The sequence below is a fragment of the Tachyglossus aculeatus genome, chromosome 21, assembly GCF_015852505.1.
Source record: "Tachyglossus aculeatus isolate mTacAcu1 chromosome 21, mTacAcu1.pri, whole genome shotgun sequence".
Taxonomy (NCBI): Eukaryota; Metazoa; Chordata; class Mammalia; order Monotremata; family Tachyglossidae; genus Tachyglossus; species Tachyglossus aculeatus.
In genome coordinates, this window is record NC_052086.1 from 25360808 (window position 1) to 25374509 (window position 13702).

Here is a 13702-nt window from a genome sequence, read left to right on the forward strand (position 1 = left end):
CTTGGGGTGAGTGGGCGGCAGCGGGGAGAGGGGGAGAGAGGGAGGGACAGAGAGAGAGAAAGAGGAGACAGAGGGAGGAAGGCAAAGGAGGATTTGCCTTTCTCCTCCCCTCCTTCCGTCCTCCCACCCTGCCTGGTTCAGTGAGCTGCAGCTCTCAAACGCTGGCTTTCCCCTCCCACTCTGGAGTGTCCCCAGGCCAAGGACCGCCCAAGGTGTCGGGAAAGTGAGGTAGCCGCGGGGCCCCGAGGCGGGCAGTCCCTTGGCAACAACATGCGAGTGGCCCCTGCCTGGCTCTCTGGTCCAAGGGGCTGGTGGTCTGCTCCCATGCCCAAAGGCCACTCCAGAGATGGCCCGATGGCTCCGCTCGGGGCTTTGGCTGGGCTTGATCTCTAGGGCCACAGAGGACCTGAGGAGAGCAGCGTGGCTCAGTAGAAAGAGCCCGGGCTTTGGCGTCAGAGGGCGTGGGTTCAAATCCCGGCTCCGCCAACTGTCAGCTGTGTGACTTTGGGCAAGTCACTTCACTACTCTGGGCCTCAGTTACCTGTAAAATGGGGATGAAGACTGTGAGCCCCCCGTGGGACAACCTGATCACCTCGTAATCTCCCCGGTGCTTAGAACAGTGCTTTGCACATAGTAAGCGCTTAACAAATGCCACCGTTATGATTATCTCCGGCTCGGAGGGAAGCAGGGCGAAGGGGCATCTCCAGGTGGTGGGAGAACGGGCAGACAGAAAGGAGAGGAGAAGGGGAGAGGAGGATTAGGACAGGTGAGGAAGAGGCTGCAATCGAGGGTGGCAGCGCAGGGAGACCTTAGCAGATGCCCCGTTCCCAGAATTCCCAGTATTATCCTGAGCGAGGTTACATCTGGCTTACTTGGTTTAGTCAACCACCCCACCTCTCTTTCTGCCCATCCCACCCCCAACCCAGCCCTAGATGCTTTGCTAACCTAAGCTCATCCAGGCTTGTGATGCTTCAAATCTCATCCCCCCAGATGGGTTAGTTCTCTACCCCCACGGCAGCGACTCCGTTCGGGATTTTGGTCCTCAGGCGCAGGACAAGCATGGGGAGGCCGCGGCCTCAGATGGGCAGGGGATCAGCTCTGCTGGGAAGCAGCAGGCCGGGCCCTTGGGGTCCCCAGGAAGGCCCTGGGGGCCAACGGGGGAGGAAAGGGATGGGCTCAGAGTTAGAGTAGCAAGTGAAGGGAAGAAAGTGAGCTCGAGATGGGGAGTGCGTATTCTTGGAAGCGTTTGGGGAAGGAGCAGAGCTGCTCCCCGAGGGCCTCTGAGGTGAGGGGCCGCCGTGTTAGTCAGTCAGGGGCCCGGACACCAGATACCTTTTCCGACGTCCAGGTCGGGGAGCGGCGGGATTTGGTCCAGGGTCGGCCTCGGGCCCCCCTCCTGCCTTTCTCCTAGAGGGTTCTGGGGTCTTCCCCGTTTAGGCTTTCTACGGCTTTGGGCCGCCCTTTTGGTGGGGCATTTGTGAGGGAGGGCAAGCTGGGACAGGAGGCTTAAGCTTTTGGAATGATTAAGATGGTTGGGTTTTTCTAGAGAACAAAACAAAACGATGTGGGTTAACACCTCATCCGGCACTGCCTGAGCTCAGCTCTGCCCTCCAGGCTCCAGGTAAGGGTGAAAGGCCCCGGGCCAGTGGAAGCCCATAAACACCCCAGGCTCTCCATAAAATGGAAGGGGAATTCTCCCAAGGTGCGAGGAAGCCAGAGTCTGGAGCTGGGTCGCCTGCAGGTGCGTGACGAGGAAGAGGCTTGGGGAGGCCTGGCTCCCATTGTCGAGGGGAGGCAGCAGCCAGGGTTGCTGCCCACATAGGAAGCAAAGATGGTAGTTGTCGCCAACACCTAAGTGGCCCAAGCCATAGTACCTCGCTGCTCCCCAAGCCAAAGCAAAGGTACAAGGGGGAGAGACTGAAGATTGCCCGTCGGCCCGCTCCCTGCACCAGAGGTCGGTGGCGTGTGACCAGTTCTCCAGAGCGCAACATATCCCAAACGCGACCAGGTCTCCCGTCAACCCTCCGGCCCCTGCCGGCCTCTCTCTCCCCTCAGCCGACGGCTAGCACTGTGCGGAGAACAGTCTCGCCCACTCAAGCCTCAGGAGCGGCCTTCTTGGCGGAGGGCATTAATTGATCGCTATGTTCAGAGCTTGGGAGAGTACAACGGAGTTGGCAGACATGTTCCCTGCCCACAAGGAGCTTACAGTCTGGAGGGAGAGACAAACACTAATAAAAATGAATAACTTACGGATATGTTCATAAGTGCTGTGGGGCTGAGGGTAGGGTGACTATCAAGTGCTTAAAGGGGCCAATCCAAGTGAACAGGTGACACAGAAGGGAGAGGGAGTAGGGGAAAAGAGGGTTTATCAGGGAGGGCCTCTTGGAGGAGATGTGATTTTAATAAACGTGAAGGTGGGGAGAGTGGAGGTCTGTCATATACAGAAGAAGAAGGAGTTCCAAGGTAGGGTGAAGGCAAGGCAAGATGAGAGAGAGGTACAGGTAGCTGGAGCCAGAGGAGTGAAGCGCGTTGTGGGCAGGGATTGCCTCTCTCTGTTTCCGAATTGTACTTGCCAAGCGCTTAGTACAGTGATCTGCACACAGTAAGCGCCCAATAAATACGATTGAGTGAGTGAGTGAGAGGGTGGATTGGGTTGGAGTAGGAAATCAGCAAGGTAAGGTGGGAGGGGGAGAGCCGATTTGAGTGTTTCAAAGCCGAAGGTAAGGAGTATCAGTTGGATGGAGAGGCGGATGGGCAGGTTCTTGAAGAGTAGGGAGACACGGTCTGAATTTTCTTTAGAAAAATGATCCAGGCAGCAGAGAGAAGTGTGGACTGGAGTTGGGAGAGACGGGAGACAGGGTGGTCAGTGAGGAGGCGGATGAGGCAGTCAAGGCGGGACAGGAGAAATGCTTGGATCAGCAGAATAGCAGTTTAGATGGAGCCAAAAGGGTGGATTTTAGCCACGTTGTGAAGGTAAAACCAACAGGATTTGGTGACAGACTGAATACGAGAGCTGATGGAGTGAGACGAGGTGAAAATAAGAACGCCAAGGTTAACAGCTTGTGAGTTAGGGAGGCTAGTGGTGTTGTCTACAGCAATGGGAAAGTCAAGGGGAAGACGGGGTTTGGGTGGGGAAGTGAGGCGTTCCGCTTTGGACATGACGGTTTGACCCTCCAGGCCTCTCAACTCTGGCTGGACAGACCCGTGGAGGCAAGTCCCTGTCTGGCTCTAAGGCACCCTCACTAGTGCCCCCGCCCAACCCGGGCCACTTAAGGGCCATCTTTGGCAACCAAAGACAGCCCATGGAAAACACCCTCTGCTCTGACTGCCTAGAGCCTTTAAGGGAGCCGTGGCAGCGACTCGACCTCTCCCGGCACCGTCCAGCCGCAGGGTGGGGAGGAGACCCAGGGCCCAGACGTGCACGCGGTTCCCAAACCCCGCCCCCGCCCTGACACACTCACTATTGGCGATGTTGGAGGCGGTGTAACTGTCGGCCATGCCCGACACCTGGCTCGTGATGCTGACCTCGCTGGCCCGGCGGAAACCCCGGAAACTGGGGACGGTACCAGGGGAGGAGGGAGACGTGGACTCCATGAAGATGGCGCCGTGGGCCTGAACCACTTCCGCTGAGGGGTCACGGGGGACAGAGAGGAGATGATAAGGGGAGGAGAGGGTTAGATAGACCAGGGGTTGTGTAGACAGCCCCCGCACCCGCCCTCCCGCCCAAGGACAAATCAACAGAGAGGCGATAGAGAAGGAGAAACACAAAAACCAAAACAAACCAAAGTCCAAAGGCTTAAAGAGAGGCTGCTGGGAAGGAGGGCTGCAGCCCAGAGCGGATGCAACTCTCCTTCAGACGTGATGAAACGTGTTTCACCTGAGAGTGAAACTGGGAAATGAAGTGAAACCCAAAGACAGACAGGAAGGGGAGCTTCCGTGACACAGAGGGCATCCTCGGCTCAATTACCAGCCCGTTCCACGGGCAGAGGGTGGGTACCCTGACTCCAGGAGGGGTGTTGGCTCTGAGAAGAGCCCCCCATAAGACTATCTACTTCCCTCCCTCTAGCGCTCTTGCCACGGGATCAAACGGTGGGTAAAGCAAAGGAAACTAAATGGGAGCAGAGAGTAATAGGTTTCCTTGCAGCGATTCAACTGGGCTGAAAAGCCAAGGAAGGAGAAGAAAGGGGCCCCCCACAGATTCCCGCAGGAAGGAGGACACGGATGGTGGGAGGCGCGGGGAGCCACGCGGAGGCAGGGAATCCATCTAAGGGAACAGGGTGAGTGGAGGCGGGAAACAGGCCGACTCTCCATCGCCTGCATGGCGTCGTGGGCCCCTCGGAGAGGAAGCCGGCGGGTCGGTGGGGTGGGGGTGGAGGGCCCAGACTGATGATGTTAAGCTGGGGCTGGGGAGGGGGGACATAGTCGCCTCTCCAAGGAAGGCATCTGAAGCTCAGAGGGTTGTACGCTGCTCACTAGGTCTGGGACAGCCCAGTCTCAGACTGCCTCAAAGGTTTGTACTTATCCCGCCCCAGCCCTCACACTGCCCCGCCAACATCTCGGGGTGGTTGGCGAACCGTGTTTGGATGGACACGGGAGCTCTGGTGATGCTGCTCCCCCCTCCCATGCCACTAAGGGGAGGATCGTCGATTTCAGGGAGGGAAAGTGAAGAGCTTTTGGTGTGTGTGGGGGTCCTCGGGGCAGAGTTAGTGGACGGGAAAGGATAAAGCGAGGCAAAGAGGTGAAGGAAGTCGAGTGGTTCCCTAAAGCCGTGAGAGTCGGGGAAACCATGCAGTGCCATGAGGAGAAGTGCCCCTGATCTCAGGGTCCAAGCTAAACAAACCAGCTAAGAAACCGGATCTGAGAAGGGGACTGGGACAGAAGGCTTTTCCCTGGGGAATCGAGGGGTAGGAAAAGGCCCCAGAGCATTTGGGGAAGCCCAACGCCTAATCTTGGATTTAATCTGCGGATCAGCCCCACTTCTCAGCTGGGCCCTCAACAGTGAGGAGCTGCTCCTCTGACTGGGCTTCTGGGGAGGAACGGCAGGGGGTGGGAGGCACACACCCCCTCCCCTCTCCCACCTGTCTCTTCATTCCCTTTCCCCGCTCCCCCCTCCCCATTCCCACCTGTCTCTCCATTCCCCTTCCCTGCTCCCCCCCATCCTCTGTGCCACACCCTCCTCCAGCCTGGCCTCCAGACCTGGCCCCTTACAAGGCAGGTGGCAGATGGGCTGCCCTCTCTAGCTCACCTCACCTCAGGTCTGGCTGCTTGGAGGGGACAGATGCCCAGGCTTTGTTCCTGTCTCCCAGAGGGCCCGCTTTCTTCCTCCCGTCCACCGCCCCCAACACCGAACCATCAGGCGGCGAGCAGGGCTAACCAGGACCAAGCCAACAACTCATGGGCCTGGCCCAGGCCCTGTTGGGGCGGGGTGTGGGTGGGACAAGAGCCCAGGGAAAAGCCTTCAGCCCCACCCAGAGGGTCCTGGGCTTCCACAAGGCCCGGGGCAAGCAGCACAGGAGGAGAGTGAGAGGAGAAGGGGAGGTTACACACACTCAGCACAGCCGGGACTTTTACTGGACCCATCTTGCCAGTTCAGAACGGGAACGGGGATACTGGTTTCCATGAAGCTATCCTGCCGTTGGAGAGCAACCAGGGGGCTGCTTTCCACGATGAGGATGGGATTGCTCTGGACTGTCTCGACTGGAAGCAGACAGGGAGAAAACAAAAGGACAAAAACAAACAGGTATGTGGCCACGACACCGGAACACCAGCGGATGATCCTTCCCATCCTGCCCTTGCCTGGGAATCTTGGGATCGACAGAAAGGAAGGGGCGGCGGAGCTCTTCCTTTCGGGGAGAAAAAGGACCCAGAGCCCAGGATCACTCATTTCGACCCGGTGTCCTGAGTCTTAGGGATGGGCTCTGACTATCAGGACACAACACACGGGACAGGATGAGAGGGAAGCCACCTAGGTCCAAGCCCACAGTGGACACGGACACAGAACAGACACAGAGAGGGACACAGAGGGACTCGTGGTAGGAGGGACCAGGGGTCACAGGGTCTCTTGAGGGACCACAAGGGCTGGGACTTCAATGGGAGCGGTTGGGAGCCCGGGGGATGGGGCTGCGGGGTCACAGCACCCTGGGTTTGGGTCCATCCCTCTCTGTGTTTGCTGCTGCTGCTGCTGCTCTGAGTCAGGATTCTCTGGTGGGCACCTCCCAGGCACAAGGCAAGGGGGGCCGAGAGGCAAACCCAACGGTGCCAGAGAGAGTCAGGATCTGAAGTCCCCAGTGAAGGCACGGGGAGGGGAGGCCGGAGGAAATGGGATGGAAGGGGACAGGAAGAGACGGGAGGGGCCCGCTTCCTTTTTGAGCTATAAAATCATGAGCAAAGTCCAAGTAGAGACCCCGCTGTGTCGCTGTCTGGTCCGCAGGACTCGGCCAACCATGGGTCCACCTGGCCTGAGGCTCTTGGGGTGGCCAGAGTTCATCCCTTCTTCTGAATCAGTGATGCTTCTATCCCAGTGGACTGGTCCCTCCAGACGATGGGGTTGGAAATGGGGTGAGAAGCGATGGACAGACGAAGGAGGGCATTCCGTATACATAAAGCACGGTGTTCCCTTGGCCTCCCCTCGCCTGGTCTCGGAATGGGACATGAGGGGCAGCAGCCCCAGGTCCAAGGAAGGGATGGGGTTTCATCTTTTTTGTTTTCAATTATAAACTCCTCGGGGGGAGGGGCAGTCTTTTCTTGGATGTGATGAAGGTGCCTCCCCTTGGGAATGGCAGATAAACCCTAGCCTTGGGACTCAAGGACCGAGAGCCCAGGGGTGGACTGGATTAGAGTGCTGGTGTCTTGGAATGCCCCTCACACTCTCCAGTCTTTGCTAGCCTTGCTCCCACCAGGGCACAGAGGGCACCGAGCGAGTCGGTGGGTGGGACAAGGCCAGTTGTGAAGTGTCTGAGCGGTCTCGGTCAAGGTCAGCCACTTCCAGGTAGATCTGGGACTCCCACTTGCCCTGGATGTACCATGCAGAACTTGTTGGCCGGCAAATCGCTTAGGGAAGGGTTATTAGAAGCACATTGGCTTAGTGGCGATAGCACGGGCTTGGGAATCAGAGGATGTGGGTTCTAATCCCAGCTCCACCACTTGTCTGCTGTGCAACCTTGGGCAAGCCACTTAACTTCTCTGATGCGATGAGTTACCTCATCTGTAAAATGGGGATTAAGACTGTGAGCCTCACTTGGGACAACCTGATTACCTTGTAACTACCCCAGTACTTAGAACAGTGTCTGGCACATAGTAAGTGCTTAACAAATACTATTATTATTATTATTAGGGAGGGTGAATGGTACCAGAATGCAGAGAGAGAGGAGTCGCGTGGGGGCTACAGGACCGCCAGAGTCAATCACCAGTGAGGGGAAGCTGCTCAAGGGGAGCAGGATCCTGGGTGGTCACAGGGAGGGGGAACAGCAGAGGGAGACCTAGGATCCTCTGCGGAACTGGTTCCATCTCGCTCGGGTGGTCTGCAGGCAGGCACCCTCCCCAACTTACCCAGCAGAGCCGAATTGCCATCCCCGAGAGGGAAGCGCTGGTAGCGGGGAATGTTGAAGGGGGGCAGGAGGTGGAACTTCTTCTCCAGGAGGGGCTCCAGGCGGGAGGCAGAGGGGTCAGCAGGGTGGAACATGTTGTACACCTGCTGGCAGGCGGGCCGGAGCTGAAAGACTGCCAGAGGTGAGCTGTTAGAGGCCTCTGGAGAGCCAACTTTGGTCCTGCTTGGAGAGGACCCTGTGGGGAGCCACTGGAGTCTGGGAGACTGAGGAATGACCCTGTGTCCACCACAGTGACCAGGCCCAGAGAGCGGGACGTGCGAGGGGGTGATGCCGTGAACACCAAAGGCAGGGCCAGAGCCCAGCCCTGATCTACGGCCCCTCGTCTGCCTCCTTCCATCTCGCCCTCTCGGTGCAGGAGAAGGTGGAAGGCGAGAGGGACCATGTTGACTCGAATGGCAAACTTGCGGGCAGAGCTGAAAACCTGTCTCTGGTCCAGGTGCCTCCTCCCAATCCCCTCCTTGAGTGGGTTTGCTCTGCACTTCTGGACCAGTGCCGCACTTCGACACTCATGCCAACCCCAAGTCCTTGTGTACACATCGACTCCCTAGCCTTCTACTTAAGCACTTACTCATCTACATAGCCACTTCTCCTTTCTCTTCTATCTGTAAATTCTTCTGTGTCTAGAGTATAAGCTCCTCGAGGGCGGAGATCGAGTCTAGTGTCCTCTCCTAAGTGCTTAGTACAGTGGTCTACACACAGCAGACGTTCAGCAGATACGATTCAGCACCAAACTGGCTTGAAATGCAGAACTGGGGTGAAGCCCACCCCTCCCCACCCGCTGTTTCTCCCAACAGCAGAGGTGGGGGACCCCTTGCGGGGTGACACGACTGGGAGTAGCTGGTCTCTCCTCAGCGGCCACAGTTCGCCTTCACCCTTCCAGCCCGCGCTGTCCAGGGGAATGAAAGGGGGAGTCTGTTTGGGCTGGGAGCTGAGGGAAACTATTTTCATCCCAGCTCCTCATTACCCATCTTCCCCACTTTGGCAATCTTCTTCCTGTTAACCTAACTCTGTGCTCAGCAGTATTGCTCAGACAGCTGGAGAGATGACCACTGAACTCCAGAGAGGCCCCTTTGTGGTAGGAGTCCTTCCAGTTGTCACTAAGCAGATGACCTGGTGTCCTCTCTGCCCCTTGCCCGGGCCCTAGGTCTCTCCCAGCTCTCTGGCTGGAGGGAGTTCACACAGCGGGCGAGGGGCGGAGCTGGGATTGGAACCAGGTCCTCTTATTTCCAGGGCTGTGCTCTTTCTACTAGGTCACGCTGCTTCTCGTTTTTACAGTAATTTGACTACGGCAAGATATGCAAATGATACACAAATACACTCATGGCCCTCTTAATTTAATCTGCGGAAAAGCTAGTGGAGACAGCCAGGCTCCCCGGACCAGGCACCTCATCATTTCGTCTATCTCGGTGCCTCCGCCCCGCCTCATCCCCCTCCCCAGAAGGGGCCAGAGGGGATGGTGCAGGGAGCCGGGGCCAAACTCACCATCCAGTGCGGGGATGACGGTCTTCCTCAGGGCCAGGACCAGCCCCAGTGGGGATCCGAAGAGGAAGAAGTCCGAGATCTCAAACTCAAACTTCCCAAGGCTCCCCCCATCCAGCATGGTGGAACTGCTGGATCGACGGGAGCTGGGATCATTTCTCAGGACGCTGGAATGTAAGCTGTAAGACAGAGAACCGGGCCAGGCCCAGGAGAACACAGGATCAGGGCCAGGACCAAGGGCAAGAGAAGGGGCTGAGGCCGGGTCCGTGAAACCCTGTCCTCTCCTGAACTTTCCCGTTACTGTAGACGGCACAACCATCCTTCCTGTTTCACAAGCCCATAACCTTGGTGTCATCCTTCACTCCGCTCTCTCATCCAACCCATATATCCAATCCGTCACAAACTCCTGTCGGTCTCACCTTCACAATATCGTCAAAATCACCCTTTCCTCTCCATCTGAACCGCTACCACATTAGTACAGTCACTGGATTACTGCATCGGCCTCCTTTCCGACCTCCTCCCACTTCAGTCCATACTTCACTCTGCTGCCTGGATGATCTTTCTACAGAAATGTTCCGGGCATGTCACTCCCCTCCTCAAAAATCGCTGGTGGTTGCCTATCCTCCTCTGTATCAAACAAAAACTCCTCTCTATTGGCTTTAAAGCTCTCCATCACCTTGCCCTCTCCTACCCCACTTCCCTTCTCTCCTTCTAGATCCCATCCTGCACACGCTGCTCCTCTGGTGCTAACCTTTGTACTATGCCTCAATCTCACCTGTCTCATTGCTGACCCCTGGCCCACCTCCTACCCCTGGCCTGGAACGCCCTCCCTCCTCAAATCCGCCAGACAACCACTCTTCCCCTCTGCAGAGCCCTACTGAAGGTGCAACTCCTCCAAGAGACCTTCCCAGGCGAAGCCCCACTTTTCCTCGGCTCCCACTCCCTTTTGCATCACCCTGACTCACTCCCTTTGCTCTTCCCAGACTCACTTCCTTTGCTCTTCCCCCCTCTCCCCACCACACAGCACTTATGCATATATATATGGCTGCTCTCTCCCAGTTGGGATTCTGAATGATAATAATAATAATAATAATAATGGCATTTATTAAGCACTTACTATGTGCAAAGCACTGTTCTAAGCGCTGGTGGAGTAAAGCCTCAAGCTAGCAGTACAAGAAAAGTCAGGTTTCTCTCCCCCTGCCCACCTCCTCCCCTCCCTTTCCCTTCTCACTCATCCCATCTCCTCTCATCTCTCCCACCCCTTCTCTCATCTCTCACTCATCTCTCCTCTCTCACCTTTCCCTCCTCCTCACGCCTCTCCCTCCTTTCTGGCCTCTCCTGCCTTCCCATGTCATATAAAAATATATATATATATATATACATATATCTTTAATTCTATTTATTTATATTGATGCCAGTTTACTTGTATTGATATCTGTCTCCCCAACCTCTAGACTGTGAGACTGCTGTGGACAGGGTTGTCTCTTTTGATGATGGCACTTGTTAAGCACTTACTATGTGCAAAGCACTGTCCTAAGCACTGGGAGGATACAAGGTGATCAGGTTGTCCCACGTGGGGCTCACAATCTTAATGCCCATTTTACAGATGAGGTAACAGGCTCAGAGAAGTGTGACTTGCCCAAGGTCACACAGCAGACGTGGCAGAGCCGGGATTCGAACCCACGACCTCTGACTCCCAAGCCCGGGCTCTTTCCACTGGTCCACGCTGCTTCTCTGCTTCTTCTTTTGCTGTATTGTACTTTCCAAGAGCTTAGTGCAGTGCTCTGCACATAGTAAGTGCTCAATAAATATGACTGACTGAATGAATGAAAGTCCTCCAGGAGACGGGGAAAGGGATTCACTTTTACCTTCATTTCTAGGCCTCAGCCAGGGAGTCCCGCCCCGGAATAGGAGAGGCAGAACAATTTCCAGGCCCTGTGGCCCACACTCAGACTTTTGGTTTCCTCATCCCCTTAGGCTCTTTGAAACACCTAGATGGTTAGGGTTTCAGTTAGGCAGGGCTCAGTTGTGACTTCTTTGGGGAAGCCTGGAGCAAAGGGGCCCCAGCTTGGTCTAAAGAGGAGAGAGGAGACATGACAGGCAAAAGTCGGGAGAGGCAAGAGAGGGGGTGGGCGAGATAAGAGAGGAGTCAGGGAGAAAGGAGGTGGGTGAGAGGAGAGAGGAGTTGGGAGAAATGAGAGGAGGCAGGAGACACGGGAAGGCAGGAGAGGCGAGAAAGGAGGGAAGGCGAGAGGAGGAGGGAAAGGTGAGAGGAGAGATGAGAGAGAGGTGAGAGAAGGGGTGGGAGAGACGAGAAGAGAGAACAGAGAGGAGGAAATGGGAGGAGTGAGGAGGGAAAGGGAGGGGAGGAGGTGGGCAGGGGGAGAGAAACCTGGCCTTTCTTTTACTGCTAGTTTGAGGCTTTACTCCACTCTAAACATCATTCAGAATCCCAACTGGGAGAGAGCAGCCAGCACATATGCCTCCCAGGCCAGCCATCCTGCCAGATGAGTTCACGGAGCATCTTTTCTGCTTTCTTCTGCTGCACCAGCTCAGGCCAGGCACCTCCTGGAGCAGCAGCATTACATCTCCACCGAGAAGGTAAGGGGAAAGTCAGAAGGAAGCAGGGGATGCTTTCCTCCCTGGGCCATCCAGGATGGCTCAGAGTCAAAGTCTCCTGGTAATTTCCAAAAATAAACTCCGTGCACTCTCCTACCCCCCAGCACATTACAACCCACTCTTCCACTTCCCTGCTTCCCTGGGGCACTGGCCAGAGGCCTCGAGGTGCCTCAGGGCTCTCATCACCACTGCCAAGGGCTCCTTAATATCAGAGCAAGTCAGCTGCCCCAAACAGTGGGGGCTAAGAGAAACGGAGGGGCGGGGGTGGGTTTTGAAAAGAAACCAGGAGGAAAGAGAGAAGCAAAAGGGACAGAGGAGGGGCAGGCAGTTGGACGACCAGATGGGAGTTAGTCAGGCCCACTCTGCTCCCTCTGGGGTGGAATCGCTGCCTGCCACCCCAGGGTGGGGGCCACCTCTTTGACTCTACCCAATCAATCAATCAATCAATCAATCTTATTTATCCTCTGCTTACTAGATGCAGAGCACTGTACTAAGTGCTTGGTAGAGTAATAATAATAATAATAATAACGATGGCATTTAATAATAATAAGAATAATAAATAATGATGACATTTATTAAGCGCTTACTATGTGCAAAGCACTGTTCTAAGCACTGAGCAATAAGGCTTACTATGTGCAAAGCACTGTTCTAAGCGCTGGGGAGGTTACAAGGTGATCAGGTTGTCCCACGGGGGGCTCACAGTTTTAATCCCCATTTTACAGATGAGGTAACTGAGGCACAGAGAAGTGAAGTGACTTGCCCAAAGTCACAAAGCTGACGATTGGCGGAGCTGGGATTTGAACCCATGACCTCTGACTTCAAAGCCCGGGATTTTTCCCTTGAGCTACGCTGCTTCTCCGCAATATACAATATAATATTGTACAGTATATAATAGAATGTGCAATGCAATATAATGGAATTAGCAGACACATTCCCTCCTCATAATGCGCTTACACTCTAGAGGAGGAGACAGATATTAACTATGAATAATTTATAAAATATAATTTAAAGATATATACCTAAGTGGGCTGGGGTTGGGAAGAATATCGAGTGTCCAAGGGTCACAGACTGAAGCGCACAGACAACACAGAAGGGAGAGCCAACTGGGCTTCACTGGGGAAGGCCTCTTGGAGGATATGCTTTGAAGGCGGAGAGAGTGGTGGTCTGGTATATGGAAAGGATGGAGTTCCAGGGTAGGGGGAGGATGTGGGAAAGGGGGTGAGATAGATGACATCGGGGCACAGGGAGTAAGCTGGCTCTGGAGGAGTGGAACGTACATGCTGGGCTGTAGTAGTATATGTGTATATATATGTATATATATATATATATATATATACACACACACACACACACACACACACACACATTCATATATATGTGCATATATATGTGTATATATATACACATACATATATACGTATATATGTATATATATAGTATATATGTATATATGTTTGTACATATTACTCTTCATTTATTTATTTATTTATTTTACTTGTACATATCTATTCTATTTATTTTATTTTGTTAGTATGTTTGGTTTTGTTCTCTGTCTCCCCCTTTTAGACTGTGAGCCCACTGTTGGGTAGGGACTGTCTCTATATGCTGCCAATTTGTACTTCCCAAGCGCTTAGTACAGTGCTCTGCACACAGTAAGCGCTCAATAAATACGATTGGTGATGATGATGATAGTAGGAGATTAGTGAGGGGAGGTAGGCTGGGGTGAGCTGATTGAGTACTTTAAAGACAGTGGTATGGAGTTTCTTTTGGGTGAGTACGTGGATGGGAAGCCACTAGAGTTTCTTGAGGAGTGGAGGGACATGAGCTAAATGTTTTCGTTGATACCCCCAGGCTGACTCCCACAGGGGAGACCCAATTTAGAGCCAGTGGCTCAGGAAGCGGGTGGGTGTGTTAGGATCCCCTGGCTCGAGAACAAGGACACCCCCACCCCCAGGTTGGGCACCCTGGACTCCCTGGACTCCGTCTCCTGAAGGTGT

The 13702-nt window shown here is 54.8% G+C and overlaps 1 protein-coding gene across 1 annotated transcript in view; it reads right to left on the reverse strand.

Moving 5' to 3' along the window:
- The window catches only part of PITPNM2 (phosphatidylinositol transfer protein membrane associated 2), a 130645-nt gene that overhangs the window by 12761 nt on the left and 104182 nt on the right, over window positions 1-13702 (reverse strand). The window contains exons 14-18 of the mRNA XM_038762526.1: window positions 9090-9265; window positions 7549-7719; window positions 5548-5697; window positions 3462-3626; window positions 1333-1542 (exon numbers count right to left, since the gene is read on the reverse strand). Coding sequence (XP_038618454.1) covers window positions 1333-1542; window positions 3462-3626; window positions 5548-5697; window positions 7549-7719; window positions 9090-9265 — 872 coding nt within the window. The remainder of the gene's footprint in view (window positions 1-1332; window positions 1543-3461; window positions 3627-5547; window positions 5698-7548; window positions 7720-9089; window positions 9266-13702) is intronic.